Source organism: Geotrypetes seraphini, chromosome 2 (genome assembly GCF_902459505.1).
Source record: "Geotrypetes seraphini chromosome 2, aGeoSer1.1, whole genome shotgun sequence".
Lineage (NCBI taxonomy): Eukaryota > Metazoa > Chordata > Amphibia > Gymnophiona > Dermophiidae > Geotrypetes > Geotrypetes seraphini.
Genome location: NC_047085.1, coordinates 46,649,020 through 46,670,576, shown reverse-complemented (window position 1 = coordinate 46,670,576; position 21,557 = coordinate 46,649,020). Strand labels below are relative to the sequence as shown.

At 43.4% G+C, this 21,557-nt stretch overlaps 1 protein-coding gene across 13 annotated transcripts in view; it reads right to left on the bottom strand.

Moving 5' to 3' along the window:
- Nucleotides 1–21,557, bottom strand: part of ENPP2 (ectonucleotide pyrophosphatase/phosphodiesterase 2) — a 278,862-nt gene that overhangs the window by 212,558 nt on the left and 44,747 nt on the right. For all 13 annotated transcript variants that reach the window (XM_033933197.1, XM_033933192.1, XM_033933194.1 and 10 more), the window contains one exon: nt 7,062–7,187. In XM_033933197.1, coding sequence (XP_033789088.1) covers nt 7,062–7,187 — 126 coding nt within the window. The remainder of the gene's footprint in view (nt 1–7,061; nt 7,188–21,557) is intronic.

Here is a 21,557-nt window from a genome sequence, read left to right as displayed (position 1 = left end):
TATTTTCTGGTGTCGCCATGAAATTTCCCACCCCTGATTTTCAACAGATGCCCTCTTGTTGCTGTGGATCCTATAAGAACAAATATGTCTTCTTCCACCTCGATACGGCCCGTGACATATTTGAACGTCTCAATCATGTCTCCCCTCTCTCTGCATTCCTAGAGTGAGTATAGCTGCAACTTACCCAGCCGTTCCTCATACAGAAGATCCTTGAGTCTCGAGACCATCCTGGTGGCCATTCTATGAACCGACTCAACTCTCGGCACATCTTTTTGGTAATGTGGCCTCTAGAATTGTACACAGTATTCCAGATGAGGTCTCACCATGGATCTGTACAAAGGCATTATGACCTCGGGCTTACGGCTGACGAAACTTCTACGGATACAACCCATGATTTCTCTAGCCTTGGATGAAGCTTTCTCCACATGATTGGCAGTCTTCATGTCTTCACTAATGATCACTCCCAAGTCTAGTTCTGCTGCAGTCCTTGCTAGGGTCTCATCATTTAGGGTGTAAGTTCTGCATGGATTTCTGCTGCCAAGGTGCATGACCTTACATTTTTTGGCATTGAAACTTAGTTGCCAAGTCTTTGACCAATGCTCCAGTAAGAGTAGGTCCTGCGTCATAGAGACGTTTAAATACCTACATAATATAAATGTGCTTGAGTCGAGTCTCTTTCATTTGAAAGGAAACTCTGCAATGAGAGGGAATAGGATGAAGTTAAGAGGCGAAAGGCTCCGGAGTAATCTAAGGAAATACGTTTTTACAGAAAGGGTGGTAGATGCATGGAACAGTCTCCCAAAAGAGTTGGTGGAGACAGAGACTATGTCTAAATTGCCTGGGATAGGCACGTGGGATCTCTCGGAGAGAGAAAGAGATAATGGTTACTGCGGATGGGCAGACTAGATGGGCCATTTGGCCTTTATCTGCCATCATGTTTCTATGTTTCTGTATGATAAAGATCTATAAAATACTGAGTGGAGTAGAACAGTTAGATGTGTCACTTACTCTTTCCAAAAATACTAGGACTAGAGGGCATGCAATGAAGCTACTAAGTACTAGATTTAAAACCAACCCAGAGAAAATATTTCTTCACTCAACATATAATTAAACTCTGGAATTTGTTAGCAGAGAATGTGGTGAAAGCAGTTAACTTAGCAGGGTTTAGAAAAGATTTAGATAATTTCCTAAAATAAAAGTTCATAAGCTCATTATTGAGATGGACTTACGGAAATCCACCTCTTATTCCTAGGATAAGCAGCATAAAATCTATTTTACTCCTTGGGATCTTGCCAGGTTCTTCTGACCTGGGATGGGATGTTGGAAAAAAGGATGCTGGGCTTGATGGACCGTCAGTGTTTCCCAGTACGGCAACCCTTATGTTCTTAAGCTTCTAGTTGGAATCAACATCCAGAAAACCAATGCAACCTCTGCATGTTGTAAGTTTGGATGGTGGAAACACAGCAGTTCAAGTAAGAGCTGAGCCTCATATTGGTCAAATGCTATGAAGAACCATCCACAGTGCTCTCAATCAGTATCAAACGTGTTAAGAGAGTCCCCTCTTTGTTGCCTATGTACTGTAGTTTGTCCATGCATCATGTGGCACTTGTGCACAAAGGTTTTGAAATGAACAAGATGGTTTGGACTCCAATTTGAATGGCAAGATGCACTATACAGATAGCAATACAGTAACAAAGTTTCCATGATAGAGAGGAAAAGGGCTCAAAGTCAATCTCATCAACTGCAAGACCAAGTGAATGTTCGGGACCTCATTACCTACTGTAGATGGCAGTGGGTAGCTTGACGGTGAAGAGCTATGACCCCATTACTTTGTTTTCTAAGATAAACAAATTGTGTAACTAAATTGAAGTGTGTATTTGTGCCAAATCTCTAAAGAAACCATTCAAACCCAGTTTAATCTTAGCATAAAAGGTTAGTCCTGCTCCTGCCAAATCAGGCTTTGGATTATGCCTGGTAGGAGGCAGTTGCATAACTTAATTGAAGCTTTTAACAGGCTTGTTTAACTGGCCTTTGGGGAGGAGAGGGGAAAAAAAAAAAAAAAAGCTAAATTTTTGTGCCAGGTTAATTTGGGACACATCAACTCCTTTTCTGCATTCTCTGGCTGTTTTTATTAAAGAGCTCTTTCTTCTATTGTGTCATAAATATCAAGTCCATGCAAAGTCTGTGGTAGACATTAGCCACACATTTTCAAAGTAGCTTACCTTAAACCTCAACTGCATGACTTAAAATGAATAAAGCACCTAAAAGTTATATACTAGAAATCATACTGAACACGTCTTCTAGTGTTAAATACTTTTTAATTACACAAACGATGAAGCCTGCATGGAACTGAACTAGTTCCACAAGGTGAAACACGGTCATTAGCTTACATAAATTTTAATTCTAAACAATACGTACTGCCCATCTATCATAGTGGTTTTAAACACAATAGGTTGAAGCTTAATCCAGACAAGTCAGAATCTATCAAATTCAGTAGGAAGGGGATCGATTTGGAAGTATGGCCGACATTTCACTAAAAATGAATCAGGTAGTTTAGGATCTATTTCGACAAAGGGTTGACTTTTGAAAATCAAAATTTTACAAGTGGTTCATCCTATTTTGCCAATTTACACTCACCGAGATACGAAAGGGTGTTTGTTTTTTTTTCTCGAAAGTGGATCTTGGTTAAGATGACACATGCCCTAATCCCTGCTTGGCACAGTTATTTGTAATTGTTTATATTCTGGCCTGCCAAAAACAATTACAGTGGCTACAACTGCTCCAGAACACAACCGCTAGATTACTGACTAGAGCAATAATGTACGATTCCTTCACCGGTTACCAATAGAAAAGCTGACTGAATTCAAGATGGACAGAATTACCCGATTTGGTAGACCTTACGATTACCTATGACCCTCAGAGAAACCTTCGTTCCTCCCAACTTTCACTGCTTAGTATTCCATTTGGTGTTGTAAATCAAACAGATGTACTTTCAAGTCGTTAACTGTGGACTGCCATTCCATTGGAAATTCAATCGGAATCCGATTATTTGAGATTTAATTTACAAAAGGTTGGGAGGGGGTGTTTTAATCAGTGATGTGGTGCTGGTGATTGTGGGCATTAATACTGATTTAATGGAGAAATGTTGAAGGGTTGGATTAAGGTAGAGTTTTTGTGCTATATTGTTTTCGTTATCACTCTACCATGCCTTGAGTGTACAAGGTAGTGTTTAATTAAGTTATAATTTATATTATATATATTTCACACACACACACACACACACGCATATACAGTATGTGCCTTTGAGTCAATCACTGACCCATGGCTGCATGCCCACTGAGGAATCCTCCCTGTAAAGTTTCAAGGCAGAGTACAGGCATGGTTTCCATTGCCTTCTCCTGCGCAGTATGAGGCTCCACTATGTTACTGCTGCCCAGCATAGGGTCCTGCAGCCTACAATTCCTCAGGGATCCCCCATCCAGGTACTAGACAGGCCTGACCCTGCTTAGCTTCCAATGGCAAGAGTGAGCCTACTCAGGGCAGCCAGGCTGTAGGCACACACAAACGCATTCATTAAAATTACTAAGGGAAGGGAAAGGGGTTATTATATACCACTTGGACAAGGTGTATTAAGTGGTTTGCAATCAGTTGCTCAAGCATTTTTCATTATCAGTCCCAGCAGACTCACAGTCTGTGTAATGTACCTGGGGCAGTAGAGGATTAAGTGGCTTGCCCAGGGTCATAAGGAGCAGCGCATAATTTGAACCCACAACCTCAGGATACCGAGGCTGTAGCTCTAACCACTACGCCACACTCTCCTTCCTTCATGCAATCTAAGGAGGAAAGGAAGGAATAAGTGTTGTGACCTGTTATTTTCTCCTGTTCATTTGCCTTCTAGGTCAGTCTGAAAGCAACATAAGACTATGCATACTAGGTCAGACCAATGGCCCATCTAGCCCAGTGTGCTGTTTCCAACAACGTCCAATCCAGGTCACAAGTATCTGGCAGACACCCACTGTGAGCCTTCATTAACCGGTGGTTCCCCTATTTCAAAACCCTGTATTCACCATGCACAGTCAATGAAGTAGTGTTTGGCCGGGGGCTGTAGACAGTGGCTCTTTCAGCAACTTACAATGAGGGCAATTCTGTAACAGGGCACCTGATAGAAGCCTCTTTAAAAATAATGCATGTGCCTACTTTCCTATATATTAGGCTAGTATTATACTGTATATATAGGGGCTTAAAGTAAAGCATGAGCACTCACATAAGATACAGAGCTTATGCCTAATAATTGCAGATATGTGCATAAATATACGGTCTTCAACAAGCTACATCCATAAGCTTGAACACCACCCAAGCAACACCTACATGTATGCCCCTTTGTAAATATGCACCAACCCAGTAGTGTAGTAAGGGGGGTCCGCCCCAGACACCAAGTGCCAACACCCATCCTTCTCTCCACCCCCACCCCAACTATCGCGCATGCACCCCCTTCCCTCATACCTTTAATGTTCACGGTGCAAGCAACAACCCCAAGCTGCTGCTCACACCGGCTCTTCCTCTGATGTCACTTCCTGTACCCACGCCTAGGAAGTGACATCAGAGGAAGAGATAACGCTGGCACGAGCAGCAGGTTGGGGTTGCTGCTCACGCTGCAAACGTTAAAGAGGTACGGGGGAGGGAAAGGGACATGCCCCCACGGCAGGAGGGAGCGGGGAAGCAGCAGATGGAGGTGGGGGACGGAGAAGAGGGTGGGGGAGTGGCACCACGGACCCTGACACCTCTCACCCTAGCTACACCACTCCACTAACACCCTCCACCCTTCCTTCTACAAAGCCGCAAAGCTGAGTGCCATGCGGCAAACGCTCCAACACCCAGTCAATTCCTACAGCCATCGGAGCATTTACCAAACCAGCTCGTGCTGATGGCTTTAGTAGAAGAGGGGGTAAGTGAAGAGGGGTATTTACAAAATAGCACCAAGGTGAATTCTGGCAGCTAAGGCTGCTACCTAGATCCAGATTCACAAGACGTTGTTGATCCAGCCCCGAGTTTATCCCATTACATGCAGAGACTTATAGTCTTGCTTTTCTTAGGGAATGCAAAGGGGAAATCAGTCCCTTTATGCAATGGGGGTCAATCCAGGAGTAGATGAACACCGCCTGTGAATCTGGATCCAGGTAGCAACCTTAGTATCTGCATATACACACAAATGCTATTACACACTTACGTGCATAAAGATTCTCACCAGACTTTACTGGTGGGTTGATAACATTAGCTGAGCTAGGCACTTACTGGTTGGCCGTTTTAAAGGGGGGGAGGGCTGTTAAGGATAGGGATGATGGTTGTTTGAGGGGGGCTAGCAACGGGTTGCAGATAAGATACAAGGGAAAATGGGATTGGCGGAATAAAGTAAACAAATGGAGGGAGGAACTGTGTGAGGGATTGATGATTACATTTCGGCGTGCGTAATGGGATTAGTTGTGGGAAGGTACAGGGCGGGTAAGGTTAGGTGTGCACCTGAGGTCATTTCCTGCCCCCCCCCTCCTCCTATGTTTGGTGTCTTTTGGAGTTCTGTATAGTTGACTTATGTATTGGCGTTTCTTGGGATTTGGGGTGTTTGGTTTAAGGGGCAATTAGGTAGGGTGGGAGGTCGAAGTTTGGAAGATGGCAAGGCATTAAATGGGGTACTGTGCCCAGATGCGGCTGGGAGATGAGCATTTAATAAAATAATTTAAAATTACATTACATTATCATTTCTATACCGCATTACCTTCCAGTTCTATGCAGTTTACAACTCAAAGAAGCTGGGACATTCTCAGGAGTTACAATGCACAATTGTTTGAAACGGATCGTCGTTTATAAGAATTTGTCGAATAAATATATTTTCAAGAGCTTTCTGAAATGTGTATAGGACACTGCACTAGCTATTAACTGGCTTAATTCTTTGTCTGTGACTGCTGCCTGAAAAGAGAATAATCTGTTAAAGTACCTTTTGTATCGACAATCCTTGACAGAAGGAAAGGCAAAGAATGTCAAAATTCATTGGGGGCGTTTTGAAGTGGTCAATACAAAATGTTCCATAAGATAATCAGCTGTGAGGCCAAACAACACCTTGTAACACAGTAATCCAAATTTGAAAAGGACCCTGGTCTCAACTGGCAACCAATGCAGTCTACGATAGAAAGGAGCGGCATGGTCTGTTTTTTTCAAGTTAAAAATTAACCTTACTGCTGTATTCTGAATTAGTCGCATTCTATAAAGATTTCTCTGTAGACCTGCATAATGAACAACATTGCAGCAGTCAAGCGAACTAAGAATCCGAGACTGCACCAGGAGTCTAAAACTAGAAGAGTAATACTTGTAGGCCACACCACTATGAGAGGAGGCCTGGCCAAACATTACTGTGGATCATGCTTGTATGATGTTGAAAGGTTCCAAAATGAAAGGTGAGCTAGTTTTACCAAGTCTTTGGCTGCTGAACTTGAGTGCCTAAATTTTAGGAGGCTCGAAATCTGGGTCACACTAGTATTCTATAACAGAATCCAGGCTCATAGATGACAATGTCAAACAGATTCACCAAATGGTATCAGAATACCTAAAAGTAGGCATCCAGATACAGAATTACCCCTATGGAGACAATTCTAACAGGGCACCACAACTTAGGCACCCAAATAATGTGCATAGTAAGCCACTTACCCATGCACACTTCTCCCTCAATATTCGCAGGGGGTTAGAGGCAGAGCCAGCCCGCGAATATTGAAAATCCACAAACATTTGGGCCGGCTCTGACCCACCCCTGCATCCCGGACCTTACTTTGCGGATTCGGAGGGAGAAGTGTAACCATTTTTTTTTTTATCTCCTTAGCTCTTACTCAACAAACTACCTCATAGAAGGACAGAAGTGCGACCTTCTGACTGACAGCTCTACCCTCCAGTGGTTTGGAAGGCGGGCCTAAGTGCATGTGGCATGGGAGGCGGCAGAATGTCTGGCTATAATGACTCAACAGACCACAGTAATGAGGCCACAGACCATGAGTGCCATCTATAAAGTACAAAAATACCTTTACATATTACTTGATAGTTGGTACAACAATCTCCTTTTGCCAAGCAGTCATCTGAGCAATGACAAGCGCTGTCTTCTCTCCGTACCTCTCCACATCGATCTTTGGTGCATTCCCAACCACGAGCTAAAAGTTTTAAAAGAGATACAAAACAAATTAAAGAGGACACAACAAATTAAAAATAAAGAAAAAGGCATTTTCTCATTACTAGGGAGATGGACTTACTCAGAGATTCAGAGGTTGTTATTGAGGATGCATGAAATGCTTTAACTCTACTGTGGGACAATCGACATTTCTTTGCATCCAATTCAGTCATTCTTACTAATCTGAATAGGATGGTTGGAATAATTGTCTGGAAACCTGACGGTTACTTGACAAATTTCCTGTTTTCTTCCCCAGCCCCACAGATCTTCTTTTGACCTTGTACAAGTCAATTCAGGACCTGTTCAAAGGCGTGATAAAGACACCATTAAAACACATTTTAAATGGCACTATTAGCAAAGCATTGTGCTATATACTACTAAAGCTCAATGCTAGAAAAGAGCAACCAATGTTGGGATACCACAAGCACATTAGTGCCATTATGTGCTGTAAAAATGGTGGTGTGAAGACCATTAAATACAACACCCCAATAACCAAGAAAATAAATACCCTAAAACCTCAGTAATATGATGGACCATCAGAACATATTTGATCAAAGCTTGGCAAATGAGTTAATGAAACCTACATATGATGCTGTAGCACACTATTCCCGACTTGTGATTGGACACTATTCCTGAGTTGTGATTGGACCTGACTTCCAGCTCCTATGGTCCATAAAAAGAGGAGATTCATCTCTTCTTTTTTGGATTGCCACTGGACACCTGCCCACCTTGCTAGACTTCTCATCTGCACCCAAAGGCTCCATGTCCACTCCCAGCTATTCTGCAACTGAAGAACCTTCCTTCCAGCAAGGAACCATGTCCTCCAGTCACCCTCTGCAAACAGACCTTCTTCACCTTTTTAACCAGAAGCAACAATAAGAAGAAAGTATACTTTTGGGCCTTTATCAGAGTGAGTTATTTTAATCCAATTTAATTAATTAATCATTCTGCTTCTCTAGCAATATTTTATCTTGAGGCACACTTCCCTTGTTAAAGATCCCTAAATTGTAACTAAAATTTATTGTATTGCCTCCATAGTATTATAAATACACTTGCTGTGTAAAAATAAAATTCTAGTGCTTCCTTAAAATGCTCTAAGTATCTGTTCTTAAATATTACACAGAGCTAAGTTATAAGTAGGTAGTGCCTTCCCCAAATTAACATCTATTTATATATTTTCTTGTTATAGAGCAATCTTGCGGTAGGACTGGTGATCGCTGCGTCTTAAAATGATCACATTCACAAGTATTGATATTATAAACAGCAGCTACAATAATATCAGAGCTACGTTATATTTTTTTCCCCATTTTCTTCCTTGCCTAAGCGTTGACACTTTAAGGCTCCCTTTTATCAAATCACGTTAAGAGGTTTTTGGGGGGTTTTTATTGCCGGCCGCTGCGGTAAAAGCTCTGACGCTCATAGAATTCTTATGAGCATCGGAGCTTTTACTACAGCAACCGGTGATTTTTTTTTTTTTTTTTTAAACCCTAAAATGGCTTGATAAAAAGGGGTCTAAATTTGAAATATGCACAAGTCATTTGAATTCTCTTCCAAAGACCTTACGGAAGGAGGATTATTTCCTTACCTTGATAATATATTTTCCAGTAGACAGGTGAGACATTCTAGACATGTGGGTTATCTCCCAATGCGGCATGCCATATGCAAAAGGCATCCACTCCGTATTTTTTTCTATGACTCTCCTCTACTTCACTGGGAACTCTAGCACCATCCGTAGTTAGTTTCCAAGCACCCACAGCTCCAACACAGAATGTGATGTAGGGTCACCAATGGGAACATTCCTCATGCTGGGAATGCCTCTTTGACGCTGATCTTCTGGCTGCTAGTCAGCAACGGTGCCTGACCATACCTTCACCCTTGTGGACCGACCGACGAACTCAGCAAAGGGTGGAAGTGAAAAAATGCAGCCGGCACCCTACAAGACATCACTAAGTCTTCTAGGCAAGCCTAACAGCCTGCACTCAAACCTCTGTTTGGCAGTAGGAGGAAAAACCCGGGGATGGCTCTGAGCTCCTAAAAAGCCAATGCAGGCAAATGGCTGGAGAACAGAAAACAGAGAGTGGGCATAAATGGGAAGTTCTCCGAATGGGAGAAAGTGACTAGTGGTGTACCTCAGGGCTTGGTACTTGGGCCGATTTTATTTAATATCTATATCAATGACCTTGAAGAAGGAACATCCAGTGAGCTCATCAGGTTTGCAGACGACACAAAGCTACGCCGGGGCAATCAGATCGCAAAAGGATAGCGAGGAACTCCAGAGTGATTTGTGTCAGTTAGAGAAATGGGCGGAGAAATGGCAGATGAATTTTAATGTGGAGAAATGCAAAGTAATGCATTTAGGCAGAAAGAATAAGGAACACGAGTATAGAATGTCAGGTGCAATTCTGGGTAAGAGCGAACAAGAAAAGGACCTGGGTGTACTGATAGATAGGACCCTGAAACCGTCAGCACAATGTGCGGCGGCGGCAAAGAAAGCAAATAGAGTGTTGGGCTTGATAAAGAAGGGAATCACGAGTAGATCAGAGAGGGTCATAATGCCGCTTTATAGAGCAATGGTCAGACCCCACTTGGAATACTGCGTCCAACATTGGTCTCCCAACCTAAAAAAGGATATAAAACTGCTGGAGAGGGTGCAGAGACGAGCAAGAAAACTAGTTAAGGTATGGAGAAACTGGAATACGAGGATCGACTTAAAGAGACTGGGATTGTTCTCCCTTGAGAAAAGGAGACTGCGAGGGGATATGATTGAGACCTTCAAAATACTGAAAGGAATCGACAAAATAGAGCAGAAAAAAATATTTACATTGTCCAATTTGACACGGACGAGAGGACACGGAATGAAGCTAAGGGGGGACAAGTTCAGGACTAATATCAGGAAGTTCTGCTTCACTCAGAGAGTGGTTGACATCTAGAATGCTCTCCCAGAGGAGGTTATTGCGGAATCGACCGTCCTAGGATTCAAAAGCAAACTAGATGCACATCTCCTTACGAGAGGCATAGAAGGATATGGGTGACTAAAAATTTCCCGTTCCGGTGCCGTCCCCGGTTTAGACTGCCTATGCAGACCCCTCCTGAAGAAGAGTACGAAACTCGAGTCGGGGGGCCAGACATTGAACCATAATGTAATTTGGCACTTTTTTGCACTATTTGCACTCATTGCTTTCATTTGCACAAACTGCACTATTTGCACATGATTTTACATCTGCTGGGACTGTGACTTTAGATTACCCTGTTGTTTTATTTTTAGCGGCAGGAGTATTAAGAAGATACGGCCAGTATCAACAGGCCTTATGTTTTTTTCCCAGCTTGATCGGTCATTGAATCACTGTATTCATGAATGGAATGAATTTTAATTATATGGAATAGATGAACTAGAGCTGTGAAATAATAAAGTATTTATGACTAAAAATTACGCCAGGTGTACACCTGGCAGGGCCTCCGCATGTGCAGATCGCCGAACTAGATGGACCGAATGTCTGATCCAGAGATGGTGCTTCTTATGTTCTCTGGGATAGGCCTATCAGCTGTAGACTGAATTCTGGGTGTTCAACGTAGGCAGAGCTTAAGAATCGCTCCGAGCACAAAAAAAGGGGGATGAAAACACCACATAAAATAAGAAAAAGGGGAGAGAACAGAAACACTCCTTCAGGCACGCATGCAAAAGTATTTTACCAGCCCTGCTAGAGCTCCCAGTGAAGTAGAGGAGAATCACAGAAAAAAAATCCTGAGTGGATTCCTTTTGCATATGTCACACAGCCAGTGGGAGATAGCTCACATGTCTAGAATGTCTCACATATTGCACTGGAAAAACCATTATTTTGTTGTTACATTTGGAGTCAATCCTTCCTGAGGGATAGTAGATGTTTGGTCTGGAGTACCAATTCATTTTATATTTATTAAATTGTATTAGTTTTTTCAGCTGTTTTGCCATTTTATTATTTGAACAGTTTTTTAAGTGCTTGTGCTTTTAAAAATAAATATTCTGTACTTTCATTGCTGTGTTCTTGTATATATATTAAAAAAAAAAAAGTTAAGCTATATAGCAAATTAAATATAAAATAATTTGATTTTGTGAACCAATGATTATAACCATCTATCACAAGGTTTCAAAAGTCAACCTACACTGCTGTTCAAATATGCTGTGATGGTCCAGCATTTATTTAACCGTCAAAGAAAATAAGTCTTAAATTCCCAACTGAATAAGGTATTAAAAAGACATAAAATCCGGCTTACCTATGTTTTGGCACACACCTGCTTCAGGTGTTATTCACAACGATTGCAGTGTCTTTTTCAATGAAAACATACGCTGGGGCCAGCTTCAAAATGATATAGGTCCTAACTTGCCTTTCAACCAGTCTACAATAGCTGTGGTTCAAACAATGCTGGAACTTCACACAGACTCCTGCTCTGAGATTTTTGGGTCAATAATAATAGGTCATATAATCAAACCCAGCATGCACTCAAAAAGAGGGGGAAAAAAAGTCTCAGACTAATGTAGCAGTATACAACCAAAAGGTACAAATCAAAACTGCTTTTGATACTTTCACTGGCAAAAAAAAACTCCCTCACAGAACAGCTCAGGTTTAGAAAAGGGCAAAGTCACCCAGAAGCACGTTCAAGGACTTAGCTGGCAAAAGACGACTTGAGCTCCAACGCTGCCATGTCTTCCCCAATCTTCCCAACAAGCAACCTTGTTTCACCAATGTTTGACTCATCAGGGGAACAAACAATACAGCCTTGAAAAGTGCAGCCACGCTGTGGAGAAGATGTGAACCTTTTGGTTCTATACTTCTACCTTAGTCTGAGGCTTTTTATCCCTCTTTTTGGGTGCATGCTGGGTTTGAAGAGGGGGGGGTACCTTGGTGCCACGATCACACCACATTTTGAATCATTATAAGAGCATATTATATGTTGTGCGTCCTGATATAATTTGTTAACTCAATACTAATAGTACCATTTAAAATGTGTTTCATTGGCATTTCCATAGTGCTTTTCTGATCAGAGCCCAAGGTACAGGTCACAAGGACAGTCTGCAGGGTGAAACTGGATTTATCAATTATCTTAGCAGTACTGTAAGGTAGGATACAAGTTTTTTTAACCTGTTTGAATGTGGAAGAGGAAAGAAAAGAAATTTGATTTTAAAACTACTGAGTACAGTGTCTGAATTCAAGAAGGCATGGGATAGGCACAAGGGATCTTTTAGAGAGAGAGAGAGATAATGGGTACTACGGATGGGCAGACTAGACGGGCCATTTGGCCTTTATCTGCCATCATGTTTCTAGGTTTACAACTATTTTCCCTGGAATTCCCGAAATAATCTCTCGTATCCAAGCTTTCATCAACACGGAATGACTAGAATTTGTCCTCGGTTACCCAAAGGAACGGTACAGTTTAGGTGGTGAAGAACTTTTGTGCATGAAAGAGGAGTGAGACTTGGGTGTGATAGTATGTGATAACCTTAAGGTGGCCAAACAGGTTGAAAAGGTGACGGCGAAAGCTAGAAGGATGCTAGGTTGCATAGGGGAGAGGTATGGCCAGTAGGAGAAAGGACATAAGAACATAAGCAGTGCCTCCGCCGGTTCAGACCATAGGTCCATCCTGCCCAGCAATCCGCTCCTGCGGCGGCCCAAACAGGTCACGACCTGTCTGAATCACCAGAAGGGGCTCCCTTGCCACCTTGGTTTTTCATTGAAGTCCTATCTTCCCATCGAAGTCCTAACCCTCCGGTCTTGCACATGCACGACTTGGTTGGGTTTCTATACTTATTACCTGGCTAGCTTTCTATACTTGTGTTACATCCCAGCTCCTCCCTCAGTATCCCACGATCCCTTTATCCCTCAGGAATACGTCCAATCCCTGTTTGAATCCCTGTACCGTACTCTGCCTGATCACTTCCTCCGGTAGCGCATTCCAAGTGTCCACGACCCTTTGGGTGAAAAAAAAACTTCCTTGCATTTGTTTTGAACCTATCTCCCTTCAATTTCTCCGAATGCCCCCTCGTACAGAGGTATTGATGCCTCTGTATAAGACTCTGGTAAGAACTCATTCAGAATATTTTGTGCAATTCTTAAGGCCACACCTTCAAAAAGATATAAAAGGATGGAGTCGGTCCAGAGGAAGGCTACTAAAATGGTGCGTGGTCTTTGTCATAAGGCGTATGGGGACAGACTAAAAGATCTCAATATGTATGCACTTCTCCCTCCAAATCTGCAGTTTCAGTATCCACAGATTCGGTTATTCGCGATTTTTTTTTTTTAAAAAGCTATTTTAATTTTTGGGGCTATTTTTAAGCCGTCTGAGACTCCCTGGAACCTTACCTGGTGGTCTAGCGGGCTTTCAGGGCAGGAGCGATCTTCCTATGCTCCTGCCCCGTGCAGATCACTCATAGGAAATGGCTGCCATGTGCTCCTGTAGTCTCTTGAGACTACGACGGGAGCTCACGGCACTCATTTCCAATGAGTGATCTGCATTGGGCAGGAGTGTAGGAAGATCGCTCCTGCCCCGAAAGCCCACTAGACCACCAGGTACGGTTCCAGGGAGTCTCAGAGGGCTTAAGGTAAGGTCTAGGATTCCGGGGGAAGGCAGGGGGTGGGGGTCAGAACCAGCCCGAATATTATTTGTAGTTTTTTTAAATATTTGCGGGCCGGCTCTGCCCCTAACCCCCTGCAAATATTGAGGGAGAAGTGTACTTTGGAGGAAATGCTGGAGAGGGAGATATGACAGAGACTCTTTCATTTGAAAGGAAGCTCTGGAATGAGAGGGCATAGGATGAAGTTAAGAGGTGATAGGCTCAGGAGTAATCTAAGGAAATATGGTACTTTTATTTTACAGAGAGGGTGGTAGATGCATGGAACGGTCTCCCGGAAGAGGTAGTGGAGACAGAGACTGTCTGAATTCAAGAAAGTGTGGGACAGGCGTATGGGATTTCTTAGAGAGAGGAAGAGATAATGGTTACTACGGATGGGCAGAGTGGATTGGCCATTTGGCCTTTATCTGCCATCATGTTTCTATGTTTTTGGTTTAAAGTGTGCAAAAGTGACTGGTGTGTGAAAGGATAATGAGCATTTAAGGGTGTGTGTCAGGAGGACAATATACAGGTCTGGGAAGAAAAGGAAGCATATCATAGCCCAAAAAGAGGAAGCAGTGCAAAGTCAGCATGACCAGCTTTAAAGGTGCAGGCAGGAGAGGATAGCAAGAGCAGTAGGGTGGTTATACAGTACCAGTAGCACCCAACTGGCACTTAACTGTAACAGTCATGTGCAAAAATGCTAGTATTCTATCCAATTTAAACATGTAAATCGATGCCTTTACAGAATGAGGGGGCAAATGACCATGATTAGAATATGTATCCATGCAATGTAGGCAAAAAAAAAATTTAAAAAAAAATGGGCAGACTGGATAGTATTTTTTCTGCAGTATCCTGTCCTTGGAAAAGCAGGAAGTTAGATCAGAAGGAGGTGGGATGCACAAAAGAGCAGGCTATGTCAGGGGTGTCCAATGTCGGTCCTCGAGGGCCGCAATCCAGTCGGGTTTTCAGGATTTCCCCAATAAATATGCATGAGATCTCTATATATGCTAATAGATCTCATGCATATTCATTGGTGAAATCCTAAAAACCCGAATGGATTGCGGCCCTCAAGGACCGACATTGGACAACCCTGGCCTATGTGAATCGCTACCACATGTTTAAGGTGGGGGTTTTGGGGTTTGGAGATAGGGGGACATAACAGGACCACTGGGAAGGGGCACATACCGGTAATTGGTAAGGCTGGCCCTGAGTGATCTAATAATTAACACAGATATATGATTTGACAAAATTGGAAGAGAAAAACAAGTCCTATTGATTTTGTCAAATTGTATTCTCAAGGAATTTAAGCCCTGGATTGTAATGAAGACCTTTCTTGGTCATATTTAAAACACAGCACAGGCTATGCTGCTGTCACAGCTGCTGTCCCGAGTTCTCTATGGGGAGAGTGTGGCGCAATGGTTAAAGCTACAGCCTCAGCACCCTGGAGTTGTGGGTTCAAACCCACGCTGCTCCTTGTGACCCTGAGCAAGTCACTTAATCCCCCCATTGCCCCAGGTACATAGATAGCTTGTGAGCCCACCAGGACAGACAGGGAAAAATGCTTGAGTACCTGAATAAATTCATGTAAACCGTTCTGAGCTCTCTTGAGAGAACAGTATAGAAAATTGAATGAATGAATAAATAAATAAATAATGTAGAATGGGAGGTTTCAGAAAGAGGGAGGGACATGCTGGGGAGGGTGCCTTTTGCAGCTGTCCCCATCACCTCTGCTTAAGACTGACCCTGAAATCACATCTCACTGCTGTACTTGCTTCACTTCCAAAACACTGACATCAGAAAACTGTTGGAAACACATTTCAAATCACTGGGTTGGACTACATTGAGCTAAGTGAACTTACAGTTCTGTTCGTCTTATTAATTTTTTAAAATTTTATTTTATTTATTTTAGTATTTATATAGCACGTGTAGCCTAAGTGGTATTTCTCCCTATCTGTCCCAGTGTACTCACACTATACCTGGGGCAATAGGGGGATTAAGTGACTTGCCCAGGGTCACAAGGAGAACCATGGAATTTGAATCCACAACCTCAGGCTGTAACCCTGCAAAAATGAAATTCCTATTCTGTCTCTTCAGAAGGCATCCCAAATTATCAAAAACCAAAAACAGCATTTTCATGAAAATCTCTAACTGAAGCCTGGATGCTTTGGGCTACATTAAAATGCTTCCTGAAGGTTAAAAAAAATAATAAAGTATTACACCATGCACATTTTTTAAATTTAAATTTAAAATTTGTTAACCACGAAACGCTTAGGTTTTCAGTTGGACCAACAAATTATATGCTCGCCCAACAACACAAACAGTGGTGGAAGATAAATGTGGCAATTTTCAAAATACCTCCCTCTAACACCCATGGTTTTGAAAATACAAATACATATTATTGCCTTCCTCAGCCTACCAGATCTCCCAGCCTAATTCCCCTCCCCACAAGTGCATGTGTTGTCAGTCTATGCATGTACTATAACCATTAAAAAGGTGGATAGTTTTTGAAAAATGCTCCATTTATTTGGGTAGACTTCTTTTGAATGTTCCTATCAAAAGAGAGTCCTATTCCTAGACTCAATTTATAGTCCTGATGTTCAAACAGTCAGACTTCACTCCAGAGTTCAGGGACAGTTTTAGGAGCCCTGTTTCTGACTGACTGATTTCTGAAAGACCCAATTAGGATCTTCAGCAATGGAAGTGGGAGTTCTGTCGGTCCCAAAATTATGGAGAAGGAAAAATTATGTTCTTACCTGTTAATTTTCTTTCCCTTAGATGCAGCAGATGAATCCAGAGACCAATGGGATCGCACACATCTACCAGCAGGCGGAGATAGAGAAACTGATTAACAGATGGTCCCATTGGCTGGCACTCCTCCTGTATCTCCAGTATAGCTCCTTGCCCAAGCATCCGTAACCATCAATAGGCATAGCATGGAAAAAAAAAACAACTTCTTTCCCATAACAAATCTCAAAAGGCAATAATACAGAATATAATCCTCAATAATAACAAACTTCGAAAGTTGCAAAAGAAAAAACCAACAGACAATATCCAGAAAGGGTGGGGCTCTGGATTCATCTGCTGCGTCTAAGGGAAAGAAAATTAACAGGTAAGAACATAATTTTTCCTTCCCTAGCAACAGCAGCAGATGAATCCAGAGACCAATGGGATGTAGCAAAGCAATCCTCAATCTGGGTGGGAAGCAAACGCTGCCTCCGCAACAACCGACGCACTAAACACATCTACCGCATGCGCCCCCACATCCAACCAGTAATGCTGTAAGAAAGCACTCTCGGAAGACCAAGTAGCCGCGAGACAAAACTCCTCCAAGGAAAAAACCTCTGGACCGAGTCCAAGAAGTAGCCATCATTCTGATGGAATGGTCATGAAGTTCTTTCGCCAACTGCTTCCCTGCCATCAAGCAAGCGTAAAGAATGTCCTCCTGGACCAATCGAGCAATAGAGGCTTTGGACGCCACCATATGTTTGAGGCGTCCCTTGAAGAATACAAAAAGGTGATCTAAACAACCAAAAGTCATTAGAAACCTTGCTCGCGGAGAACGCTACGCACTTTCAAAAAATGCGGTGAATAAAAGCACATCTCCCCATTTCTCCTCCCAGGAAGAAGGAAGGAAAAGTGAGCGTGTCATAAAAGAAAGGATGACACCTCCTTAGAAAGAATTGTGGTATCATCCGATCTGATACCCCAGATTTTGGAAATCAGAAATAGGAATCCCCGCTGAACAAGGCCTGCAACTCGGAAAACTGCAGAGCCGAAGCCATGGCTACAAGAAACCCCGTGTTCAACGACACAAGGAGGAAATGAAGCCTTCAGTAAACTGCGAAGAAGTACCTGAAGATTGTACTCCGGACAGGGCTTTCCAAGAGGTGTACAAATATACCGTACTCTGTTTAGGAATTGAACTACATGAAGCTGAGAAGTAATCGAAGAGCAATATACCTAGTCCTTGTAACAAGCTAAGAATGGCACTTGAAGCTGAAGGGAATTGAACGCTAAGCCCTCGGCAATACACCTGTGCCAAAAAGGAACTCTGGAAGGGTGCAAATGTTGAGAAGTATCCAAGAAAGGAAAAACCTCCAAAAATAAGCAGAAGCCACAGGTGAAGACGTCTGTAGCGCCTGGATAAGAGAAGAAACAACCTGCTTCGCATAACCCTTACACGTCAGACATGACTTCTCAAAAGCTAGGTCGTAATACCAAAGTAGTAGGAATATCCATGTTGATCGGACCCTAGGTGAGCAAATCCGGAGATACCAGGAAACTACTTAGTCCGGCTGTTGAAAGACTCATCAGATCCGCATAGCAAGGATGGCACAGCCAAGCCAGAGATTCTACAAATACTGTGCCCGGAAAGCGAGCTTGAGATGGCAAATCCAAGCCATCATCAGCCAGGGGAAAACACTGAAAAAAAGAAACCAGAGGTGAGAAAGAAGCCACGCTGTTATCCCCTCTAACTCCCACTCCCTGTGCCCGCCGAAGAAGCTAGGAAGCATTGAATTGTGAGACGAAGTCTAGTTCCAGGAGATCTCGCGTCCATAAAAAGAGCTGGAACGCCTGAGCCAAAATTCCCAATATCCAGGATGTAGAAGATTTCACTATTACTAACGTTTACACTTTCTAGAGCGTACACAGTGCTGTACACTGTAACATACAATAAATGGGCCATGCTCGGATTTCGCAGAGAGAAAGTCTATCCAAACTCTTTTCCTGACCCTTAAAATGATCTGCCAACAGAAGAGGAAGATGAGGGTTCACCCATTGAAGTAGAACAACAACTGTACCTGGCAACTGAGTACATCACCTACTGCCCAAGCTGTAGAGAAATACCCCCATCATAATACTGACTGAAAGGACCCTCAGCGGCATTCCGGAAGAATAGTCTGAAGCTCCAGAAAGGTAGCCTGACCATGCTCAAGAGTAGAAGCCTCTTTAAGACCAGACTCCTGGAGCTGAGAATGGAAGGCACCGAGCCCCCCAACCCAACAGCCCGGGATGTTTGGTGGCCATGAGCTAGTCCAGCAAAGACCGAGGCATGCCTTTGAAAAGAGAAATCTCGCTGAACCACCAAATCATACAGAGCGATGCATGAGGAGCCTACCAAATAATTGAAGCCCTGAGATACTGGGAACCACCGGAACAAAAGCGACTGCTGTAGCGTTATAATGGGAAAGCAAGCTGAAGTTCCCAGTGAAGTCAGCAACATGGATCCTATAACCTGTACAGAATCCCATACTCTGGGTCTTGGTGACCAAAGAAGAATGTAAACCTGAGACTGTGACCCATCGCCCTAGTCTCTGGGAAGAAACACAGTTCTCTCCTATATGAATAAAAACATCTCCCCGATATACCTATAAATAGTACAGGAGAAAAGAGTGCTGTGCAAATTCGAAGATTCACGTCCAAAGAACTGAGGAAAAGAAACCACCCTTTTCGTGTCAGTCAAATGGACCGACTGGAAGACGTCCGAATCAAGCAGTCAGTCAAGAAGAAATTAGGTGAATCACCTGGTAGCGTCAAAATGGTACCACTGCCCACATTTTCTAAAATGTTCTTGAAGCCTTGGGTAGGTGAAATGGCATGTGCCAAAACCGAAAGCACTGCTCAAAAAGAGGCAAGCAAACCTTGTGCCGATTCGGAGTCCATAGGGAAAATGTAAATATTCTCCCAGTTTTTCTGCAGAAATGTGTAACCCTGAGAAACTAATTCAGCAGAATGGGATCCAGAACTTCCCTTAGTTCCCGAAGAACTACAAGAACTGACCTGAGGACCAGTAACACTGAAAAGGGAAACACAAAACATAGAGACTCCAAGAACGAACTGGAAACCTGAGGAGAATGCAAAGTGGCAAGCATCCTGAAAAATCTTCACAGCCCCCTGACCTGACATTATAGCGTCTTCTCCCTCTTGAGAAAGCCTGAAGAGTCATTGGAAGAAATCAAGATCCCCTCAGAATGAAGTGCAGAAGGTCAGGGAATGGCAGGACGAGAACTGTAGGATCTGCAAGAAGATTCTCTTAGGAAAAATCAAGTTTCACAATGTAAAGAGGAATATACTGGAACCATGAAAACAGTACTAACTCCATGCAACATGAGCGAAATACGTATGTCCTTTAAAGTGAATACGTACTAGACTCAATCAAGATGCTGCATCTACCGCCCGGGGAAAACAACAGCATCCTTACAGGTATCAAACAAAGCTTACATCGCTAATGAGAGCTTCAGGGATGAGGCTAACAGCCACATAGTGCGTGATCCTCCGCGGGTTTGATAGAATAGGTAACTGGCTCCTGGTTAAAAGGAGCTGTACAGCCCTTCCTGTCTGTACAGCCCCTTCCTGGGGCCTGTCTAGCATATGCCATGAGAAAATGGCGACAGGAGAAACCAGCGCGATAAGCATGGAAATCTGAAGTCCAGGCCCCCTCAGAAATAGAGAAAGAGAGTCCTGGCCGCAAGAAGATGCGCAGTGTCATAGAGACAGCCCGAACTTGGAAACTGTTTGTACTACCTTTAGGCATATATATCCTGTGCCACTACTAGACACATGCAGCTCAGCACAGAGGCCCAAATAAGGACAGTTACCAACAGACAAAGGCTCAATCTGCAGGGACCCCAAGAGAGACAATGAGATACCTGTGTGAAATACAGGGCACTATCTTACTGCTGATCTCACCGTGCCATGAGTTGCCGTATGTCGCCCCAGTCCGGAGACAAACCGAGACTGGGTGACCTAGCACAGGTCAGAGTCTCTCTGGTAAACCCCTTGAGTGCTAACCCCAGAGTCCGATTAAACAAGCAGCTTCCTTCAAGGGAGTATAGCAGGAACAGACATAGACATATAAATCTGTCCAAGCTTGTCCCAAAGCTGGTGAAACACATACAACTTGTCTGAACCGGAAAGGAGAGAAGCCCCGGCATACCCTGACCAAAGTCAGCTGGAAACAAACTACCGGAACGCTGCAGCTCTCCCGCCATCGCCAGAGACCCAAGCGCACGCCTGATTCTCACTGACACGTGGCCGCTACATCAACGCTCCTAGAAACATAGTCTGAGTCAAGCCCCGCAAAATTTACCCTGCCACGGCTTGCATAGAAAGAAAATCAGACTCGGGGAATAACCAGAAGAACAGCCCACAGCACCGGAAAAAACATGTCTCATCTCATGCGCGCTGCTATAAACCGGCACCTGCACAATCAGCTGCACACGGCCGTGACAAACACCAATGAAAGAGAGCCTCAGAATAAACAGGACTACTACTGCTGCACTGAAACCCAACAATGAGAACAAGTGCGAGCATGAAATCGCACCGCTACTGCCGCGCTGTAACCAACAAGGAAACCAAGCGTGTGCATGCAAAGGGCGGGAAGTCCCGGCTCCCTCCACGGATTTCTAGTCATAAAACTTAGCCTCAATATAATATCCATTCCTTAAACATATGCTGACCGAACCCACATTACTAAGACTCCCAAACAGAACCTGAAGTTCAACCGACAGTAAAAAACAGAGACATACTCACAAGCTTGTTGTTAAGGCCGGTTGAAGCCAGTTAAAGCTGGTTGAGCAGCAGTAAGAGCAGAATGTAGCAACTGTGGTCTTTTTTTTTTTTTTTTTTACCGAGAAGGGAAAGAAGAAAAAAATTGAGACCCAGTCAGACCCTCTAGCAATGGAGGAAGGGTGAGGCAGGGACCTGGGGGGGCCCAGGTGTAACCCCTAAAGCCGGCACCGTTCAGCCGGACACCCCTGTCTCACT